The following is a 22,554-nucleotide window of genomic DNA, read 5'->3' as shown; positions in this document are numbered from 1 at the left end:
AATTCGCGTGAATTCTTTGAAACTAAAAGCCGTGGCTTTCATTACAATATGCATGATCGGAACTCTGAAACTGAAGCAAGGTAATGCAAATATTAAACTGCGTGCAGGAATAGATATGACTTCGAAAGCCAGTGAAGAAGCCCGTGCATGGTTAGGTGGCTTCCTTATATTGTATGTACTAATAGTTTCCCTTGCTTTCTGCTCCAATTCCTCATCAGAATTGGCCGCCTGTATACCGCTGTCCGAACTGCCAGTTCGCTGGAGCGACGTCGACCGACTCCACCGTATTGTTGTCGCCTGTCGTCACCTGGAACGAAAGGCTCTGCCCCACCATCTCTGGCCTGAAACTGAGCTGCCATCTCTGTCCCCACGACCTCGTCATCGGCACCCAGGTGGTGTTGGATCCCCTCACCGACAGGTTCGCCACGTCGCCGGAGCCGGCCACGTTGTACACCAGCACCGAGATCCAGAAGGGGTTCCCCCTGAACTCGAATCCGATGTCGCCCTCCCTGACGCACGGTACTCGCCGGAACTGCACGGGGATGCTGCCCGAATTGTTTGCCTTGGCGATATTCATGTACATGGCCATGGAGAGGTCGAAGTGCTTCTGGGGCGGGTTGCACAGGCTGACGGGTGCCGGCGGGCAAAAGCTCGTCGCCGTCACGATGGTGCTCCCCTCCTTGCACCTGTCGGGTCCCGCTACGCACTTCAACTCGAAGCATGCACCGCACATTTCCCCGTCGTTGAACAGCACCGTGCTCAGCGCCGTGTTCGCCAGCCCGTATCCGTGCTCGAAGAGATTGCCATACCCACAAGTTCCGCCTGTACCAGTACAAAACACATGATCAGATATCTCTCTCTCTCCCCCCATGAACACGATTTAACTGCAGCAAAATCTCCTCTGCGTGCATGCAGCTCTTGTGATCTGCTCATTGGCCTGAGAGGGGAAGACAACGACATAGGAGCAGTAGTAGAAAGAGGGAGAGGCAGCTGAACTCACCCATGGTCGCGTTGCCGGACATGTCGCCGTAGAAAGTGGCGTCGGCAGTGTCCCATGGACCCTGTGCCATCACTGCCATGGCCATGAGAGCAAAGGTCATGACGACAACCACACTGATCGCAGTCATCGCCATCTCCACAAAGACCGTGGTTTCTCCCCCACACAACGCATCAATTTATACACGAGAAATCTCAATCGAGGCGAGTCAATACACGCACCAAGTTTAGGCCGGTGATGAAGGCGGAGGAAACGGATATGAAAAGTCCGGTTGTAATAGCTAATCACCGCATGCATGAAGGAATTTTCGGCAACAACGTGTAACTAATGCTTCTTTGTTGACATATCGGTACTCTCATTGTTTTAAATGATATGTTTGCCCTCCAATCTTAAACACACCATACAATATTCTAAGACCTTAAAATTTTAAATACACCACATATATATATATATATATATATATATATATATATATGATTTATTTGGTGAACAATTTTTTTTATAATTTAAAACATGAAAATAATTTTAATCATTATGTTGGTTTCATAGACTATTTAGATGGGTTGGAACAACCCATGTGGGTGTGGCGTTCACGGGATGTTATCCGGAGTGAGTCAAACGTGAAAATAATTATAACTTATTCGGTACCCAAGCAATAGCTATCCCAAAATGACTTATAAATAAGAAAAAAATAGTCAAAAGGATGAATGATTGATGGAGAAAATATCATCATTGTTTGAGAGATAGGCACGGAACAAACAATTGAAAGCAACCGAAATGGTCTTAAATAGAAAATTATAGCTCTAAATATCAGCAATATCCCAATTTTTCAGAAGACTTGATGAATACTATTTGTTCATAAGTTGGCAAGCTCTCTAACTTCTATATCAAAGCCTTATCACTCATAAGATTATAGGGTGTTGAAATGATTGACCTTTTCTTTTTTTTACTAGCTAATGACACCAAAATCTTATTATGGCATGGGCTTAATAGGCTATTTTATCTCATTTATAGAAAAAATAGTTTGAGCTTAATGGGCTTAATGGTTAACAAAACAGTTTGGGAAGTATATTTATTGAAAAAAATATAAGGAAAATAATATTGTTAGGCTATAATAAAAGATAAACTGCTCGAGTAATAAAAGTATTACGTCATGAGCTTTTAGCAATCATTCATTATAAACTCTCCCATAATCCATCGATACTCATCGGAAGGTTTTCATAATCATTTAATTCTTCACGAAGCACGTGGAGTGATTGGTTATCTTCTAAGTACTTCAAAAGGGTTTTTGTTGTTTATAGAGTTTCATTGCAAATTGTAAGAAAACTAAGCTACGTCTTCGCTCAATCCTTTTAGTTGACACTAATAAAATATCACAAATATTACTCAAGAAAATATTTATTCTCTCTATTCAACTATTGGTCTAAGGGTGCATACTCATGAAGAAATGTAATATGAAACTAAGTAGATTGAATAGTTCCATTTAGAATCATCTTAAGAATCTCGAATCTTGATCACTAAAATTGTCCTATGGTACACCTAATACTTCACCACATCCTTAGTGATAAGCTTTATTTTCTCCTCCACGAAGTAGGGGATGCAATGAAAGTTATATGTTTCGAATATCGATTGATAATCATCAAAATCAACCTAAATATATTCACTTTTAACAAACAAGGAATATATTTTTTCAAGTATAATTTAGAATGGATAATGACTCCAAGAGGGCGAAAGGTTTTTGTCTCTTGACCTTACCTTATTAACAAGTGAAGTATGTTCATATATTTTTCTACAGCCTCTCTTATCTTTAGCTAGTAGAATGTTGTTTCCAAGGGCATAATAATGTCATGACATTCCAGTACGCTTTTAAGTAGAAGATTGTTGATTAAAGACACATACACCATATTCTCCGTGATATAAACAAGTCATTGTTCAACCATCATAACTTGCATTCCAAAAGTTAATCCCCAGTAGGGTTTCTTTTTAGCATCTTCTAATGAGTTATTCATAGATCAACCCCTCGAGACTCTTGTCATGTTGACAACTTTAAAGTATAAAAAAACAGATTTTATCCATTTTGGATATGTCTTGGATGGAAGCAATATGATAAAGTTGTCTTAGTTTTCATCACATGATGAACTTAGTATTTTCAAGCATGAACTTAGTTTCGTAACTCCCATTTCAATTTTTTTGTCAATATGATAATACTTTGATTGCATTTCTTTCCACCTAGTCGCTTTAAGGTACATGGTTATAATCAACACTATTATCTCAACAGAATTGAGCTTTATTATCTGAAAATACTATACCACATCAAAGAGAAAGTTCTTAAATTCTTTTAACATGTTGAGCACCATCTCTCAAGTGTTATGTTTGTGAATGGCCACAAGAGTTTCCTCCACCTCTATGTCTGTGAGTGACTTTTGCAGTGAGGTCTGCTACAACTTGTTAAGATGTATTGACTTTTACATTTCATTAGTGCCTTTCAACTTGACTTCAGTAGATTCATCTTCTTGACCATCAATGTGGATACCATGCTCGTCTTGGACGATAAGGTGAAGAAAATTTCCATCATGAGTAGTCTCACTTGATTCATCACATTGTTACTTTGGTATCGATGCAATAACCGAGCAAAGAAGATTGCTTTTGTTTGTCTACCTAAGCAAGGCTTATTTTTAGTTATCAACCTGACTCTAATATCATATATCACAGTGGAATCGTCAATCTGAGTTTAAGTTCAAGCTCCTTGCGACAAACGCTAGGCAAAATTATATTGTCTTTACATTGTGGTACGTGGATGAAGGTGACGACGAACAACAGACGCACTACTCCAGCGAGGGGCAATTATATTATTATAGGTAACTGGACCGGCTCAGCAAATTATGGGCCGAGCTTGGACCGGATTTTGCGTGGGTAATTTTGAGATTTAAACCTGCTGCTAGCGGCCTTGAACAGTACGGCCGGTTTACTTTGTTGTTATGCGTCAGTGGACCGGCCCAATAAATTATGGACCGAGCTCGGCCCAGATTCGGAGCGGTAATGTGGAGTGTTGAACCAGCTGCTCACTGCCATTAGTCGCTGGCCTTGGAACAGTGCGACTGGGGGTCTTCCATCTCCCGGTGTTGCTCGACGTCTAGGGTTTCGGTTCCATCTCGAATTCTCCGACGATGGTGAAGGTAATCGGTTTCTGGTTGTTCTGCTCCTTTGCTAGCTTCTAATTGGTCGCTCTTCGTTATCTCTGCTTCTTGCTAAAAATTACTGCTAGAAGATTTTTCTCTCCTTCTTTTGGTGGTAGAATTGGGATGGTAGTGAATTCTTGTTTCTTAATCATGTTGCTTTCTTCCCCGTAGTTGTTGTTTCTTGATTTTTTTTTAATATCTATTTATCAATCTTTCACTGCCTTTTTATCCTTTCCCGATGGTTTAACCCAATCGAACTCGAAAGCAACGAATTGAGGTCAAGATGCCTCCCTTTTGTCCCTTCCATCGAATCGAAGGGGATTCTAAATGCACTTGACTGGAAATGCACGTGGATGCGATCCCCCAACTGCTAACGGTGCCAATTTCTGTTGGTTAATTTAACACCAATATCACAGCCTTGTTGGGATCGATGGGGACGTGGTATACTGAAGAGAGAGAACGAATCAAAGGAAAGGGAGTTTGAACGCTATGATTGTAGCGAAGGATCAAAATAGGGACTACATCTTAAGAGAAAAGGAAGGAACGATTAGACACAAGAAACACGTTATTTTTGTGATTCTACCGACCAAAGTCCAAGAATAGTCTGGAAACCCTTAATACAAAAGCCTCTCTGAAGGAACAACCACCACTCCGCAGAACCCCCAAGACAATGTGGACCTTGCTGCATTACACATGTATATGGATGGGCTGTACAGCATTAGGTCCAGAAAATTCAGGTTGCCCTTGGTGTCTTGGAGATAAGGCCGATTGTGAGGACCCACCATCAGCATAGGGCCAAGCGAATGCAAGAAAAGATAATTGAGGGTCTTGTTATCTGGGCAAGTAGGAGTGTAAAGGGAAAGGAGTTTAAACTGGGAATCATAGGAATTTTGAGTTTCTACAGATCCAGAAAGGACGATACCTTTGATACTTGTGAGATTATTTTGATTGTCCGTAGCTTTATTATCCACTGATTTACTATGAACTTGTATGTGGACTGGGTTTCCTGCTGCCTGATATAGGTTGTTAGCTGTGGTTCTTCTTAGATAACTCCACTTCTTTTGCTTATTCTTGTTACCTGTTTGTGTCAGTGCCAACACACAAATTGTGTGTACCTGCAACATCTGTTCACAATGAACTTACGAATTTCATTATCGTCTCAACGTTGTTGAAAAATGCTAAGTTGTTGTGACTAAACGAATGATACTGATCAATTGATCTGATTTTACAGACAAATTACACATCAGGTGGATTCTCCAGTCAAGGTGAGCCTTTTTCTGCTGATATAGCTTTTCTTAACTGGTTTTGTACTGCGTCACCAGTAGATAGGAAATTGTTGTCGTATAATGGTTGTCTGGACAGGACATCGTGTTAAAGGGTCAGAGATCTTTGTTGGTGGTTTTCCTCGATCCGTAACCGAGAGTATAATCCATGAGGTAATTTTTCTTTGCATTGTTTTGGACTTAGTTATTTTGTGCCTCTCAGTAAAATTGGTTTCATTTTCTTTGCCATCAAGACAATATGCAGAACGAGATCCTGAATTAATTGTGGTGGATAAGCCTTTCACTCTTGTGTTCCTTTATGTTTACACATATTAAACTTTTGTAGGTTCATTTGTTGCATTTTGATACAGTTTGATTGTATGAATTAGCCCAATGAGCCCATAGGTAGCACAGTACAAAAGAGAACATGACCTTCTTATTATGTAACTGTAAAGTTCTTGTTTTATTGTGATTGGCAATGCTTTTTTGAATTGATTCATGGACTAATAAATACATAAACTAAGACAAATGACCCAATATATATTGTCTTGTTGCCTAAAATAATAATGCAATATGGTTTTTAGCTTCGGTATGTGGATGAGCATTTTCTGATAAAGAGAGAGAGAAAATTATTAGTATTTCTTTAATTCTATCCTTGATTTTGTTTTTTCTGTCGAAATTCTCAGTTAAAGAATGACCGATAACATTTTTGTTTCTACATTGTTGGTTGAAATTATGCATATTGGTTTTTGCTGCAGCTATTTTCTCCTTATGGGGAGATTATTGAGTTGAGGATGATCAAGGACCAGGAGGGTAACTCTAAGGTATGAGCTGTTTTTGAATATATTTTTTTTGCATACATCCACTGAAGGAAGTATTCATTCATATGATGAAAAGGAATTTAGTATGGACAGTATTATTTATTTCAGATATTTATTTAAGAACTTGATGTTTCCTTGCTCAGGGATTTTGTTTTGTGCGATTTACAACAAAGGAAGCAGCATTCAGAGCTTACAAAGAGAACGATGGAGTTATGGTAAAAATTGACATCTATATGTGCACAGTATCTTTCGTTTACATATTGTTCATCCTTTTAATTCAGTTTTGTAGTCCAATAAATTAAGATTTGTTGAACTCAGGATTCTCAATTTCGATGTGTACCGTACGTGCCAGTCCAAGAGGATGCCGGTACGTGTACCACCCTCAACCGGGCGGTACCGATGCTTTGACCCCATATCAGGCAATATGAGGTCTATATCGAGTGGTAACGATCGAAATCCGACTGTTACTAAGGCATACCGGTCGATACGCCTTGGATTTCAATCGTTATCGAGGTGTATCGGTTGGTACGCCCTAGATTTCGACTGTTATCGAGGTATACCGGTTGGTACACCTCGGTATGTACCTTACCGAGCAAGTTTCGGTATACCGGTATAGACCGAAATTGAGAACCTTGGTTGAACTAGCTTAGCATTCAGTGTCAAGATTATAGAAGCTGCCATTTTCTGTCCTAAATGTAAAATCTGATTACAGTGTTATTATCAATTCTTTTTTTTTGGCATAAACTACAACTTTGAGCCATTTTACAGTTTTGGTTATTTTGAAGAAAAACTTTCTTCATTTTTCTTGATCAGTATTCAGCAGCTATACTACTTTATCTTCCAATTTTTTTGTTTTTACTTTTAATGATCCAAGTTTTATTCCCTGCTGCTGGTACCAATGGCAAAAGGCTCCTAATTTAAGGGCTAGCATTTTTCACATTTATGGTGTTGGGTTGAAGTGGGGCATAAGGACTGGTCAAATTCTCTCATTGTCAAATCAGCATTGCCTTTGTATTAAAGGGGAACATAACGTAGTTTGTCCTTGATTATGTTTGATATTTTGTGAAACTTAATATTACATGCATCATGTGGAATTTCTCAGTTTTGCATCCTCTGAAAACCTTATATTTTATGTAGATATCATTTAGTGTTTGGATGTAAATTCTTTCTGAGGTTCAAACTAAGGTCTGCATATGTTCTGTGGTAAATGGGACAATGTGGTGATTGGAAACAGCTGAGTGCAGCAGCTATGGTTGCTTCGTGTGGTTGTCATTCCTCTGTTCTTCACTGATACAACTCAAAAAAACAAACGAGCAGGGATCTATTAGGGCATTAGATGGTCCATGATAAATGTAAGAAGGATTTGAAGGAAAATCAGTTCATTGTTTATGATACAAATTCAGCTTGCAAGAATAGAGCTTTCCTCATATTTTTCTCTATTTGTTAGACATTGGTTCTCTGCCCTTGATTGCTTATGTACATGTATATTATCGAGTTATATATATTCTCGTAACAAGATTAGTCACGGCCTATAGGATAACTAATTGAGCTTGGAATTTTCTCATGTTTTGTTTCGTACTTTCAATCTTTCCAAAGGAACCTCTTAGCTGTGAACTACTGGTTATGACATTATTTTAGTAAATGCTTGAAGCACTATCATGAAAACACCTGTTTTTCCATCTTATTCCTGTTTCAGGTCCATGGAAAGAGTATTCGTGTTGCTCTTTCTTCAGATCAAGATTCCTTGTTTTTTGGAAATCTTCATAAAGGTAGAACCTGGTTCATCATTTGTGTATACATTTTCTGTAGCATCAAGCATCAGTGATACATAAATCAGATGCCTTATAGGTTTACGATCATATTCATGTTTTTGGTTTTATAGTAAAAGATATTTATATATGCATAGTATCCTTGTATTTGCATATGGAGATGGTACATCAAACCAGGTCTTATTAACATAATGAAAAACCCTTTGCTTTTTGGGATATCTTTTCCCTTTGTATCAGTTAAGGAGTGAACCAATGGATCATCTTTTAAGTTGTAAACAACTGAAATTAGTCTTTTATAAGTTCTATCAGACTAGCATTTTAGAAATAATCATGGTGATCACTCAGAGATCAATGGAGGTAGGCACTTGTTACCATAGGAGATTGTGATTTCTGAGTTCTGAGAGGTTACCACACAAAGGACTCATTGTCCACTTCAGCCTGGTCAGTTTAGGAGATTGTTGTTTCTGAGTTCAGAGTGAGTGCTGGAGAAAGTTCTGTTGGGTTCCCCCACCTCTTCTCATATCTTTTTGTATTCTTTCTCTCCATCTTTTTTTCCTCCTCTAGTTCACTTCTGCCAGCATCCTGTGTTGGCATGGTATTGTTCCATGCTGTAGGCGGCATGTGGATGGTGCTTTGTTTGATTTGAGACTCTTTAAAACTTCAAATATTTCGGTGATTCTTTGCTTTCTGAAAGAGAGTACATAATCAATATGTTAGGCATTCCACAGTCTCACTATTTTCATAGTGTTGTAGGGTGCTATCCTGCCATAGTTGTAGTGGAATGCGTACCTAACTATACAAGATATATATCTGGAAGTGCTGCCTTGAAGTGCTTCAGAACTGCTTTCATGCTATAGACATTTTGTCACTTTTCTCATAAGTGGCTCTTCGAACACCTATTTAAATATAAATTTTCTTGTGCATGTCAGATTGGAGCTTGGAAGAATTTGATAAATTGGTTCGCCAGGTACTAAGATGGTCTGAGATAGCTATAATTATGTGGATTCACTTGCTGATTTTGATTTTACAACTTACCTTTTGCTTTGCAGGCATTTAAAGATGTGTTGTCAGTAAACCTTGCAATGTATCCTAGTGCTGAAGATTTTGCGGCAGGGAAAAGGAGACTGAATCGAGGATTTGCTTTTGTGCAATTCTCATCTCATGCAGTAAGAAATTGATAGTTCATTTCAAGCTTTTTTCAAGAAAATCTAATTCTGGAAAACTCTGTTGGTTTATGGGTTTTTGGAACTAGACTTCAAGTCACTCCAGATGATACTGAATTTTCAAAGTTGATATGATATCTCTTGTACTCAATGACTTCTTTATTAAGGTCTTAGGTCCACACATTTTCTATACAATCACCTATATTTTTTCCTATTTTGTGTGATTTTTCTTTAGTCAGTAGTTATTGCAAAAAAGTTGATAATTTAGTGAAGTTGTATTGTGTAAACTCATTACTTAATTTATCTTGCAGGTCTTCAACAATCTCATCTGTTAGTTAAAGTACATTCACACGTCTTATTTGTTCCTTTTCTTCCTTTAAGTGTTGTTGATAGCATTACTTTCCAGCAATTCTTTGAATTTTTTTTGCCTGTCGAACAACTTGTCATGTGATTCTCCTATTCTTTTCTAAATTCCTGCTACATTTTATTGGCTGGTATGGACTCAATTGTTGACCTAGTACTCCTTTGTGAACATCCAAATATATGCCAGTAAAGAGGGGAAATACATTAAAACTTATTCCTCATAGTTGTGCTTCTCATTATCTTATTGTTGCACATTCATCTTTCTTATAAGCTAACAAATCGATCTTTTACTGTAAACATGTTGGACGACAATCAACAACTCATATCTTCGTTACAGAGTTGCAGAGCAATAGGTGTTCTGTTTTACTCTAATACAAAATCGGCTTATAATTTGCTGCTAACTGCCTGACCATTATGTCCATCCATGAAGTTTGTCCATGAGCATTATGTCAATCAAGTACCCCTTGTTACTGATGCTTCAAGAAGATGATGATATTGCATCTGTGCAGCATGGACATATGACATTCCCTATGTCATTCCCTAATACAGATAGTTTGTACGGTTAACCTGATATCAGATGCTGTTGTTCATTCATGTTGCATGTATATGCACATGGAAAAAATGCTTGCCTCATGTCCTATACGAGTGAATATCACGTGATCGGTGAAAACATTCCTATCCTTCTACTCTATTTATTTTCTAGATCATTGATTTTATAATGATTAATCCATGTGAGAGGGAGTTGATGTGAATTATCTGACCTTTGATCATTGTTGAGGTCTGTGTTATAGTTGCAAACAAACATTATAAAATTCAAGTGGTTTAAATTTAATTGCAATTTTTTCCCCAGCTGACTTTGATTTAAGTCCCTTCAGTTGGCATAACTTATTTCTGTGTTATTGGAACAAAATTTTGATAGTATGTTCATCGACTATTAAGATTGAATATATAGTTCTGTTTGCAACAGTTAATCTTACAGTTTCAAGGTTCTGATATCCATCAGAGAGATTAAATAAATGTATCATCATTCTTTGGTCTACAATAACGGACAACTAGCAGTTCTTATATGCTGATGTGGATGGATCTGCTTGGATACTGCTATATCTCTCAGCCAGTTTTTGTTGCTTCTTGGTTTATGGCATAGATGAACCTTGAAGCTGTTCTGGGAAACTGTTGGATTGAAGTGTAAATATCTGGACTGCAGGGTTTGTAGTGATGATAGTTTCTTAAAGAAGGCAATGATCGTCACATAAATTAATAGGCCTTTCCTTTAAGAGCCAGAATCTTATGCTTGCCTTCAGCTGTCTACTGATATGTTTGTGCCCCATGGCTGTGGGTTTGGCATTACATATTTCTGGGATCTTCTCCATGATTGCTAATAGATGAAAACTATGCTTTATCTTGAGGAAACCAATTTAATCCTTGATGAATATGTTCATCATTGTAACTTTTTCATCTTCTGTTCTTCGGAATATAATTCCAGTTCTTCATGAGTCTTGGAGAAGGATGATCTTTAGTGTGAAAAGATTTATCTTCTAGGAACCTGAAAAGGGGATCTGCAAACTCGTAGTGGAGTACTAAACTTTAGGTTCTTTTATCAAGTTGAAGTATAACCATTTTCCATCTAAATTTACTGGACAACCAATTTTTAGTATACTATGAGATAGTCGCATGGGTTACTGAGGTTCAAGTCATGAAAATAGCCTTTGTACTTGTAGAGGTAAGACTGCAAACTTTCATCCTCCCCTTGCCCTGCATGATGGCAACCTCATTTACTGAGTCTCCTTTTTCACAACAGTAACCTAATTTGTTAGATAATGACAAGGTCATTTCCCTTTGTACAGTGGACAAGTTACTAACTGAAAGGATTGACATGTGACTTTATTATGGCAAGTTCACTTATGTGATTCTCATTGACAAAATCCTATTGACAAACAATGATTGTGAACTTGGTTTTGCTATGGAAGCATGTAATGACATAGTAATAAGCATAGCTACAAGTAAGGTTTTTAATCTCGTACCGTATTAGTATACCGAGCTTTGCTCGGTATGGTATGGTGCCAACGTACCGAGCAATACGTCTAAAATAGACATAAAACCCTCCAAAAATACTTGAAAAATAGAACAAAAAGTCAGGATAGGATTTTTAAGTTAGAAATAAATATACATTTAGTATAGTTTTAGCAAAACTAATGTAAATTAGGTAAGAACAGTGCCATATATCTTTTTCGGGCTTTAAGGAGTAGCTTTGTGCAAGGCTCGTAATTTTGATCCATTTCGGATCGTCCTTTCGTTAATATTGAATTATCTTCAAAAAAATTATTCGAATTGTGAGATTATTTTGTATACAACTTAAACCTTAAGATTCAAATGAATTAAGTAATCACATGTGTAGATATTCTTGATTCTACCACCAAAACGAATGATCGGCCTCCACGGGTGGTGGATCGGAATCCTCGATCCTATGTATCTGTATATCGGTATGATATATTTGTTGGACTAAATCCTAAAATTGATCCCATGACATAGTGTATTGATACACCGTATACCATTGGTGCATCAATGTGGTGATGGTTGTAGGTTGAACGTTATGAATCACGTGTCCAAGGCGGCTCCTGAGGCAATGTATTGGTGAATGTCAAAACTTCTACTTTCGTTACCGATCTGTTGCTCCGTATCATACTGTTGCTTGGAGATGTATGACCAACTATCATCGTACTACAGTTGGTTGTAAGATTCTCTATAATACGACGATTGTGAATACGATGTACTCGTTCTGTATCTGCGTCGTGTAGGCTCTATCGCATCTGCTAAAAATCATCCACCTGCTTTCCCTTCCCTTTTCGTGTATAAACTCGATCAGTACCTCGTCGATCTCCATGATCTGAATCTTGGGTGGCATATGTAAAATATTGCTCCTCAGTCTATGCACCACCCTCAAATTATGTAGACAGGACCAACGACTCCTCGACGTCGTCACCATCATCGGTCGAGGCACTACTGTCCACATCGCTGTCATGTTTTTGGACCAAGCGAGTTGCTGAATGTGATTATGAAGGTGTCTCCTCGTCGGACTTGATTCTTTCCAACGTTGCAGCTAATGCTACTGCTTTCCCCTTTGCCTTTGCCTTTGTACATTGGGTGGACAACTTTGACGGTTGGGTGTCTCTAGTTCCTAGGGTAGTTTGACTCGATCTTGTCTGGCTCCTTCCGCCACGTTCTCACCAAGAGGGATTTTCCTCCTATTGGGGACGTGCTTCCTCTTTTATTATTGTCTCAGTGATAAAACGCGAATGACGTTAAGGATCTCTCACCTTATCAAGTAGAGGATCCTTTTGGTTCTCCACCGCTTCGACCCATTCTAACATCGGCTCTGAATCTATCGTTGTAGAAATGAAGGTTAATGGGATCAATCTCTAGTTCCTCTAGCTCATTGTCCAGCTCAACACATCGTAACCTTAGCCGCATGTTATAGTGGACATATACCAATTTCTTTAACTATTTATACGATAGTTTGTTGTAGATCTTCGTGTGAATCAATACAAAAGTTGATCAATTACGTTCGCAACCACTAGATGTTGTCGTTCGTGAAAGTACATGAACAACAACCTTCCTTAAATTTAGTGCATCCCCTCTAAATTGTATCCACCACTCAATTATAAAAAGATATAAATAAAACCTTATTAGCATAATAAATAATTAATATCAAATATAATAGATAATCAATATGTGTAATTTTTTCTTACTAGGATCTATAGTGTAACGACACGATATAACTACAACGTCGGAGAATGAACCAATTATATCTTAAAATAATCAGCCCTCCATAATAGCATCGGTTGCATCAGTAGTGTTTGATAAGAGTCGATATATAACATTTCTTAGTGTTGTTAGTAAATCATTTTGCGTTCCAAAAGTATATCGATATTGAATTGTCGGGTTTAGATAATACACTGCAAGACATAATTTTGTTTGTTGAAATTTTTTATATAATAAAAATTAAATTAAATTACACTAAATATAAATTTATCTGTATTATGGATATCTTGATCTATATGAACTTCAGTCCTATGATCAATGATCTATAAATATTAGTCGGTTTTAAAATCATCTTTGAATACTTTCCTGACCTCTTCTCTTGCTGTAATCAACATATATTTAAGATAAGGCATTTATGGACGCTTTGTCCATATCGACCTTACTAAGGATAACATAAAGTGGTTCCACACCTTTTATGATTTTATTCACGATCTTTCAAAATCTAGTAGAAAGAATGGTCTTTTCTATCTTCTTTTCATCGCTCAATCTCGAATACCTAGTATCAGACCATTCTTGTAATGTGACCATTGTCTTGAGGCCCTACTTCTTTTGCTATAATGACTTTAAGGCAATGAAATTGATAGTAAACCGAGTGACTCCAAGTCGGAGTATCTCACCATTTGCATACTTTTGCATTAAAGAGTGGACCCAATGATGATTATATATAAAGTTTGTAATTGACTATGCTCGAGCTACACACTTGCTTATTAATGTTAGCTTGCCAATATTCTTCAACATTAGATCCATGCAATGTGCTGCAAGAGTCCAAAACAATGTTTTTTTCTTTTTTCCATCAATTGTAAACCAACCCTCTTGACATTCGCTCCATTATCGATAACTATTTGGACAATAAGACTATGGTCTGATCTCTTCTACTATGGTGTCCATCAAATTTTCAATATGATTAGATCTTGTCAGAAGCATTAACTAACTTATGAAACACCACCCGTCTATTGCTATAAATAACAAATTGATGATACTCATTCTTGTTGGTCCTGTTCAACTGTTATACATCAGTGTCACCCCATATTCGTCTCATTGTCTCTTGAAGGATTTGATCTAATCCTTCAATTTTGTCACCTCTTTATTTAAATACACACCGTGAATCTCCCTCATTGTTGGAGGTTAGATCCCCGTGCCAAACTTTTGAATAGAGGAGACCATACTTTGGTAATATGGATCTTAGGTTGTATTTGTTGGAATCTTGTGGAAGTTGAATCATTTTGAAATTATCTTTCTAATATCCTGATTTTTTTCTTTTGTATATGCATTGGCAATCTTTGTCAGTTTCGTTGTTTGTCGAGGATAGACTTGCAGATCAATATTAACAGTATCTGGTGCGGACCACCTGCCAAGACCTCTCATAAAATCATGGAGGCCACCATGCCTTATGCTAATGATTATACTCACCTAATGAATGGTAACATCGTGACCTGATCACACATTTACTTCTAGGAAATTTGCAGTCTGATGTGTCATATCACCTTGACCCTGTTCTCGTTTGACTTGTTGGTTCCGGACGTTTAGACTCAATGAACCTTGGTTGACTATAAACTAAGATTATTAACAATTTGATTGTTGGAGTAATTGGTACTAGGACAAGTATCCAGGAGGCTCGAGCTCATCTTTTATTTTGGTGAAGTACATCCATATCTGTTAGAGCCTGTTGATTCTTACACATGCTGTAGTAGTGGATCATTGAAAATAAACATGATCATTGAGCATGCATGACAAATCAAAAGAACTACAATGAGAATAAATTCAGTTATTTAACATTTTCAATGTTGAAGGGTTGAACTCGGTGTTTTTTTATTTGGTTGCCCAAGGCCCTATATATTAGAGCCTGCTGATTCTGAAGGATCAGGTTGCATGATACATGTAGTATTGGATCATTGAAACTGAACATGATCACAGAGAAGATGCATGATAAGTTGCATATAAATATATATGCATATATATGTATATGTATATATAAATAATGAGGAACATTTCGGTTATTTCACATTTTTCCATATAGATGCTATCTCACTGAAATAAACCTTTGAGATTCAATTAATTCTTATGGACTAATGATTTTGTGAATATATTGTTATGATCTCTTATATAGTTTTTTCTAAGACTTATCAATCAATAGATTCGTGTGCATAGACCCACTATGTATGAAGAAGCTATATTGAGCAATTAAATGTTTTGGCAGATTTCAGTTTTTGGGAGATATTCTGGTAATTGCATCTCATGTTGGAGCATCAAAATAAAACACTGGGTTCACAGGAAATCTAAGAGTTTCTTGAGAAATGTGTTCTTCACATTCGGGGTTCTGAATTTGTTGGCAGTCATTCATCTTTAGTTCGTAACTTAAGTGACAGTTCAGATTTTTATTATCTCATCCTTTTTTATACTAATCCAGTACGATCTTAATTCTTGTGCCCTTAGAAAACTAGGATGGAAAGTTTCAACCAAAGTTGCTGATCTTTTGTTTGCTTACCTTTTATGAGACTTTACTTTTGTCTCATTGCTTAATTAAACTCAAAAGCTTGTGGTATTCATGTGAGTTATCTCACATCTAAGTTTCCTTGTTAATTTGTTTACTCAAAACGAAGGGTGGCCAGTGTTGTGGCTCCCTCCAATGTGGGTTCCTTTGTACGGGGCGGGGCCTCTTACTGTTGCTAGCAAAAAGATGTTTCCATCACTTGAATCCTATTCACCGAGGTTAAAAAAGGAGTGATATTACAATAGCAACCCCAAAGTTGTTTACCTAGATTTGCAATTTTGCATATCTACAATTTTTGGTGTGGCTGTTCAAGGCTCTGCAGTCCTATTTCTCTTTTTCATCAAATCATCACTACTTTTGAAGCATAACCTCATAACTGTGGTTGTATTATAATATAACTTGGATATAGTTTTAAATCTGTCTTCGATTCCATACTCCAAAATTTTTATCATATATCCTGCATAATCTTGGATTAAAATAATTTCCAATCTTGAACTTTCAGTCATCTGAATCTGCATTCTCCATCCCTGTTGCTTTTTCCTTCACTACTTAAAATGAAGATGCATTTGACCTTTGGGATCTTGATCTTATATTATGTCATCTTCGATAAACAAAATATCAAAATCCATATTCCCATCGCCCTACACATCATAGGCAATTTGATCTTGTCCTCTTAAAAAATTCAATCACAGGCTGCAGCACGTGCATATCGCATTGGATCAAAAGCAGACTTTCTACTTGCTGGTAAGTGGCATCCTGTAATAGATTGGGCTGAGAAGGAGCCTGAAATTGATCCGGAAGAACTATCAAAGGTATCGGATGGGTATTGGATGTTTCCTCTTTTTCTTGGAAGAGAAGTAACCATGTGACTGACTTGCTATTCAGTTGTTTTCCAACTTACCTAAATTTTGTTATCTCCATTCCAGATTAAGGCTGCTTTCATTGGAAATCTTCCAAACGATGCTGACGAAGAGTATTTAAAGAAGCTATTTGATCCACTAGGAAAGGTGCACTACATATTTGAAGTACAAATTGACACTAACTTTGAAATTGAAAAGTGATTGATACTGTATTTTCAGGTTGAGAGGGTGGCACTATCAAGAAAAGGCCACTTCCCAGTTGGATTTGTTCATTTTGCTAAGCGCTCAGTGAGTACTCTTTTATATATGGATTTTATCTTCCTAATGAAAGTTCGCTTGTGTTAATATCATTTCATTTCATACAATCATAAATCTGTTGTCATGTCTGTAACGGTGTCCCCTTAAGTTTGGATATTTATTCCTCATAGACATGAAATCTTTTCAAACAATAGCAGAAATATAGATACCTCCATTTCTGTTCATCTTTGTTTTTGCTTATCTGGTTATATTCCTGTTTTTTGCATCATGTTTGATCTGTTGCTTTCTCTTTACAGGATCTTGATAATGCAATCAAAGAAATGGATGGAAAAATAGTACAGGGACCCCGTAGAGGTCCAAAGTTTAAGATCCAGGCATGTAAACGAGGGCTGATTGTTCTCCTTATTGCTCTTTAATTGTACTTTTGTGTCAAAAAGTAATTGTTCTCTTCAAAGTATCGTTTAGAACTTATCTTTTATTAAAACTTCCCCTTAAATTCTGTATGTTGTGCTGACAAACTTGGTGGATGCTCCTGCAATAGGTTGCAGTTGCAAGGCCTGTAGAAATGGGCAAACGACCTCGTGATGAACCAAAAAATAAGCCTCTTCCTAGGTCCAGAGATCAGTCTGATTCTTCGTATGATGGCCACATTTCAGATTCATTAGATCATAAATCAAAAGAACCTAGACTTGCTGATCAGGTAGTAATTGACTTTTTATCCCTTCCAACTGTATCAATTTGCATGTTTTTGCATGCATGTTTCTTGCTGTTTGTTATTCTTGAGTTGTACTGTTACTAATATTCTATGCTCTCTAACTATTTATGAATAAAGCTGTTAAAACATGTAAAACTGAATGTCCTTCCGTTTGTAGCAAAAAATTATAAGACCTTAATATCATGCTGTCGTAGCACGAGTTGCACGTTCTTGACACTTGCCTCCTTGTGCCTTTATGCAATTTATTAAATCATGCATCCTGGCACAAGTTACACTTTCTTGACACTTGCCTAATTGTGGCTTCAAGAGCAAATTAATGATAAATTAATGTTTTAGTATTTCTTTTGCTGTTTCTGTTTAATCAAGAAACTTAACCTTCATTTCCTTTTGCTAAAGTTTCCTGCATGCCAGTATTTCCAAATACATTAAGTTTTTCCTTTTGGTACTTGATATTGGTATTCCTTTTCATATGATATTTTCAGCATTTGTTTCATTTTTCCATTGGTATTCCTTTTCCCTTCTGTACTCCCTGCAAAAGATCTTATCATTTACTGAAGTAATTGGTCTCAATGCATACTCTATGTTTTGTTGTATAGTATTTAAATTTATATGTTATGCAGTATCTTTGCATTCTTCCCATTCTTAAGTTAGCATAACTACTACATGTCCAAAGGAGTTCTATAAATGCCTTAATTGGATACAGTGAGTCGATATGCAAGAGCAGATTGTGCAAGATCTAAAGATAAAATAAAGGTTTAACAGCTCCTAGTTTGACTAGTGATATTTTTCAAGAGTTCAATGACTCAAAAAGATTGCTATAGATTACCCCAAATAATTGGGACATTGTGGTTTGTTAATATTGTTTTATATTTTTCAACATTTTTTATATTTTCTTTGATATGAATGTGTTTTAATATTTTTGTGCTCTGTGCCTTGGTATTTGTTCGATCCTTTTGGTTAATTTGGTCCCTTTTATATTCCAACTTTTCTTGTTCAGGAAAAGAGAGAGCAAGTGTTTTATGCTATTGCACACTGAAATTGAGTATAATATGAACATTTGTAACTCCCTATCTTGCAGTCAGATGATATTACCCCTTATTTTTTTTCCATCCCATTTTTGGTGTTTAGGTACCTGACACTATTGATCCATATGAAGCAGCTGTTATCACATTACCAGCAGTGGTGAAGGAACACCTTCTTCAAGTGTTGCGTGTTGGCATTGCTACTCGATATGATGTAAGTAGGCACTAGAACTGCAATAAATCCTAGCAGTAAGCAGTACTTAAATGTCCGTGAAGAACCAAGAAGAAATCCACATGGAAGACTGTAATGCAGTCTATGCAGTTTAAGTGTTTTCATGCTTCCCCCTTCTTTCTTCTTATCCACTTTTAGCTACCAGTCAATCTTTCAAGCATCCAAATTTTATTGCCCATCTTCCATTTTCTTGCTTGGGATTTTGAAAACCTGTTTTTCTTTTCTAACCAACTCATCTGCACTTGCTGGCAGTTGAATCTTCGTTGCATAACTAGTCTCAGAGAGCTTTCAGAGTCAGCAGCTATTGCTGTCCTTGATCAGGTCTATAATGTTGTATTCATGCTGTTGTTCCAATTCTTTCATATTCCTGTAGCATTCTCATCATCTTGCTTGGCTGTGGCTGGCAGTTTATGTTATCGGGTGCTGATAGACAAGATAAAGGAGCATACTTTGCTTCACTGGTTTCCAAGGTCTTTTTATAGCTTTATATATATATATATATATATATATATATAATTTCCCACCTTAATAACGTTTGTTATCCTTTTCTGCTGACTTTAGTGTTTTTGTATGTCATCATCTTGTCTTGGAACATCTTTCTGGCAGCACCAGGCTGAAAAGTTTGGTCAGCGAGGCAGCACATCTTACGAGCCACAAAAGACAAGAAAGATGTTCAGCCTAGGAGCCCGACTTTGTTCAGAAGTAATTGATTTGCCCAAGGAATCTGAGCTGCTTAGCCTAGGAGCCCAGCTTTGTTCAGAAGAAATTGATCATTCTGCTTCTAGGTCAGTTATCTTTTCTCTTTTCATGTGGAATAAAGCTTCTTCCAGGATCTTAGAATGAATAACCTATTGATGCTTATCCAGAATTTCAAATATCCATCCTTGCCATCAGATGTGGATTGCTTTTCAATGTCACTTGAAAAACCATGTTGCATATCACATTTCTGACTAATCTATATTTTCTTTTTGGTATTCACTTGTTCTGTGTTGCACTTCTCAAGGACCTATCTAAACAATAAAGGAGTTGATAAAATAGTTGCATACGATAATAATAGTTAACATTCTCACGAATTCTTTTTTGGGACTAAAGGAAACATCTCATTTGTAAGATTACTTTTTGACAACATCTGCATGTTAACGTGACGATGATACTTCTATGGCTTCTGTACAATTTAGGGTTTCTGATATCCTATCTTTTCAATATGGCCTTACCTCATTCAGAGTTACTTTTAACTGTTGTTGGTTAGTAGTTCCTACTTTTCATTTGCATATTTTCTTTCCCCTAAGATTTGTTCTTGGCTATAGACATTTTTACATACTTGTTAAATTTGCATTTTTTTTCCTGTTTTGTTGGTGCCATGATTCTTAAAGCTCAACGATAGTTTTCTGTTGAGCAAACTGCAACAATTAGACCGCAGAAGCATTACTAGGAAGATTTCAGTGAAAATTTCCATTTTATACAAGATGTGTATCTGACCTTAGGAACTGATGGCCCCTTAGCAGGAACAGGTTATCTCCAGCCCTGTTCCCTTCTTCTTCTTCGTCTTCACTCTACGATCGTACACTGCCATCTCGATCAAGCGTAAGGAAATTGGAAGACATAACACCATCTTACCGAGTTCCAGCTTCTTCCATGCGATACGGACCTGGTATAGGATCCAGCTCGCATCTGACCCCCAAGGAACATCCCGTCGAGCGCCGACAAATGAAGTTTGATCCTTTCACAGGCGAACCTTACAAGTATGATCCTTTCACAGGCGAACCCATAAAGCCAGAACCACACGGTCGGCGATCTGAGAGCTTCTTTTGATCAGGTTTTAGCATTCATTGATGTGTTATCAGAGGAGAAGGGGATAAAATATTTGAAGTTTGTTAGAAAGGTCTCGCATTTAAGCTCTGTGAACCATTGGCCATCCGCTCCTCTCTGTCAAAGGTTGAGCACTCTTCCAACTTTGAAGTCACTACTGCTCCACTCTTGCTGGAAATATTGTGTGTTGTTCTGAGTTGAACTTGTGTAACATAGGAGAACCTAAAAAGTCCATTTTTTAGGGTGTGTTGTTCAGATTACAAGTATAAAAAACAATATAAACAATAACAAAATTAAACGAGACAACACCTCAAAAAAGGAAAAAATGATCGACTTGCAGGTGCAGTTAAACGCATTGCTGCTCCTTCCATTTTCTCGAGGAGGAGGAGAAGGAGAAGATACTGGCCGGAAGTCGGGTGACAGAGAAATGATCATCAAATCATGGAATCTACATGATGATGCCACTGTGGGCATATGGAGACGGCAGACACTGAATTGTTCAGTGTGTGTGAGGCAATTATAAGGCAAAGGAGGACGCAAGTATGCAGAGGGGCAGGCACTGAATTGTTCAGTGTGTGTGAGGCAATTATAAGGCCCTGCGGTGAGCCACAGATCACCCAAAGGCACCATCTACATCTTTCCATTTCCTGATCCTTGTCCACAGTTTTCCCAGTCTCCACTAGTACCTCTCATTACCATCTCTCTTTCACTCTCTCTCATGGCTGCTCCAGCTTGTGTAGCTCTCGTGTTGGCCATGACGGGTGGATCAGGTGAGCTTTTAGTTCACTTGGACTCATCTTTCAGAATCTCTTGTAACGAGCTCCCTTTGTTGGAGATCTTCTTCTTGTTCTGGCCTCTTCTTTTAGTTTTCCTTCCTTTTGATGAACTAAAAGTTTGGTTGTTCGTTTCATTCTCAAGCTCATAGTATACAATGCACTGCTATTTATTTCTGGCCTTCTCTAAAAGCCTTTTTTCCAAGTAAAAAAAATCGGAGATGATTTCAGTCCTGTATTTGTTTGCAGAAAGATGTCAATCTCTATGCTATATTTCTTCCATTAAGAAACTACATAGAACACGGTGGTTTCCAAAAATGTGGGTGATGCTAATCCTTCCTCGGTTTCTAACAAATGTTTAGGATCAATTTTTAGTTTCTCATTTGATATTTGTGGAGGAATGGTGTCACTCTTCTCCCCACATTTCACACATTGATATCATAGATTGTGCTTCTTCTGGTGGCAGAGGCTGCTTGGTGTGTCTGCAAACCAGAGATGGCTGATGTTGCTCTGCAGAAGACATTAGACTGTGCTTGTGGAGCAGGAGCTGATTGCATCGCCATTCACCAAAATGGAGCTTGTTGGAACCCTAATACAGTGAGAGCCCACTGCTCTTATGCTGCTAACAGTTACTTCCAGGGGAAGGGGCAGGCACAAAGGAGCCTGTGATTTCTCAGGCACTGCTACTCTCACCACCACAGACCCAAGGAAGCCTTTGAATCTATCTACTCAATCCCCCATCTCTCCACACATTTGCCCATGTAAATTGCTGTATCGATCTCTATCTTCCCATCCTTTTGCTTACAGGTTACGGTGGTTGCACCTACTCTGCAACTCCCAGGTATAAAAATCTCTCTCTCTCTCTCTCTCTCTATGAACAGTATATTATTCTGTCTGATATCTTCTCTCTAATTGCTTTTTTTCCTCCAGTGCTGCAGGCACAAGTTCTACATCAACGACAAGCACCCCAGGCACGACAGCAAGCAGCATCACCCCTACCAATGGAACACTAGGAGGCCTG

General features: G+C 37.6%; 2 protein-coding genes across 6 annotated transcripts; one reads left to right on the top strand and one right to left on the bottom strand.

Annotated features, from left to right (window-relative positions):
• Positions 1 to 71: 71 nt before the first annotated feature.
• Positions 72 to 1,242, bottom strand: LOC103982529 (expansin-A9). Its single transcript, XM_009399478.3, has 2 exons — positions 1,001 to 1,242; positions 72 to 822 (listed from the first exon to the last, which is right to left on the bottom strand). Exons 1-2 carry the CDS (start codon positions 1,131 to 1,133, stop codon positions 215 to 217), a joined length of 741 nt encoding a protein of 246 aa, XP_009397753.2. The 5' UTR covers positions 1,134 to 1,242; the 3' UTR covers positions 72 to 214.
• A 2,803-nt stretch (positions 1,243 to 4,045) lies between these two features.
• LOC135635804 (polyadenylate-binding protein, cytoplasmic and nuclear-like) lies at positions 4,046 to 21,001 on the top strand. 5 transcript variants are annotated; one of them, XM_065147154.1, is made up of 18 exons: positions 4,046 to 4,173; positions 5,408 to 5,441; positions 5,539 to 5,612; positions 6,197 to 6,262; positions 6,403 to 6,474; positions 7,956 to 8,028; positions 8,958 to 8,995; positions 9,078 to 9,194; positions 16,557 to 16,676; positions 16,791 to 16,871; positions 16,944 to 17,012; positions 17,279 to 17,356; positions 17,524 to 17,682; positions 18,826 to 18,933; positions 19,204 to 19,272; positions 19,359 to 19,421; positions 19,564 to 19,736; positions 20,454 to 21,001. In XM_065147154.1, the coding sequence occupies exons 1-18, from the start codon at positions 4,165 to 4,167 to the stop codon at positions 20,761 to 20,763; spliced, it is 1,713 nt and encodes a 570-aa protein (XP_065003226.1). In that variant the 5' UTR covers positions 4,046 to 4,164; the 3' UTR covers positions 20,764 to 21,001. The 5 variants fall into 5 exon arrangements, with proteins under 5 accessions (XP_065003226.1, XP_065003225.1, XP_065003224.1 ...); XM_065147153.1 differs by having other exon boundaries at positions 19,558 to 19,736; positions 20,457 to 21,001; XM_065147152.1 differs by having other exon boundaries at positions 19,558 to 19,736.
• Positions 21,002 to 22,554: the final 1,553 nt, after the last annotated feature.

Source organism: Musa acuminata, chromosome BXJ3-4 (assembly GCF_036884655.1).
Source record: "Musa acuminata AAA Group cultivar baxijiao chromosome BXJ3-4, Cavendish_Baxijiao_AAA, whole genome shotgun sequence".
In the NCBI taxonomy this organism is placed as follows: domain Eukaryota; kingdom Viridiplantae; phylum Streptophyta; class Magnoliopsida; order Zingiberales; family Musaceae; genus Musa; species Musa acuminata.
Note: the sequence above shows the minus strand (reverse complement) of the source record. Positions and strands in the feature narration are given on the sequence as shown.

Excerpts from the sequence above, each read along its gene's own strand:
- LOC103982529 (XM_009399478.3), bottom strand. The coding sequence starts at position 1,133 with ATGGCGATGACTGCGATCAGTGTGGTTGTCGTCATGACCTTTGCTCTC. Across the intron at positions 823-1,000 it reads GTCCGGCAACGCGACCATGG|GCGGAACTTGTGGGTATGGC; the intron begins GTGAGTTCAGCT and ends GTACTGGTACAG.
- LOC135635804 (XM_065147152.1), top strand. Across the intron at positions 6,475-7,955 it reads AAGAGAACGATGGAGTTATG|GTCCATGGAAAGAGTATTCG; the intron begins GTAAAAATTGAC and ends TTCCTGTTTCAG. Across the intron at positions 16,872-16,943 it reads TATTTGATCCACTAGGAAAG|GTTGAGAGGGTGGCACTATC; the intron begins GTGCACTACATA and ends CTGTATTTTCAG.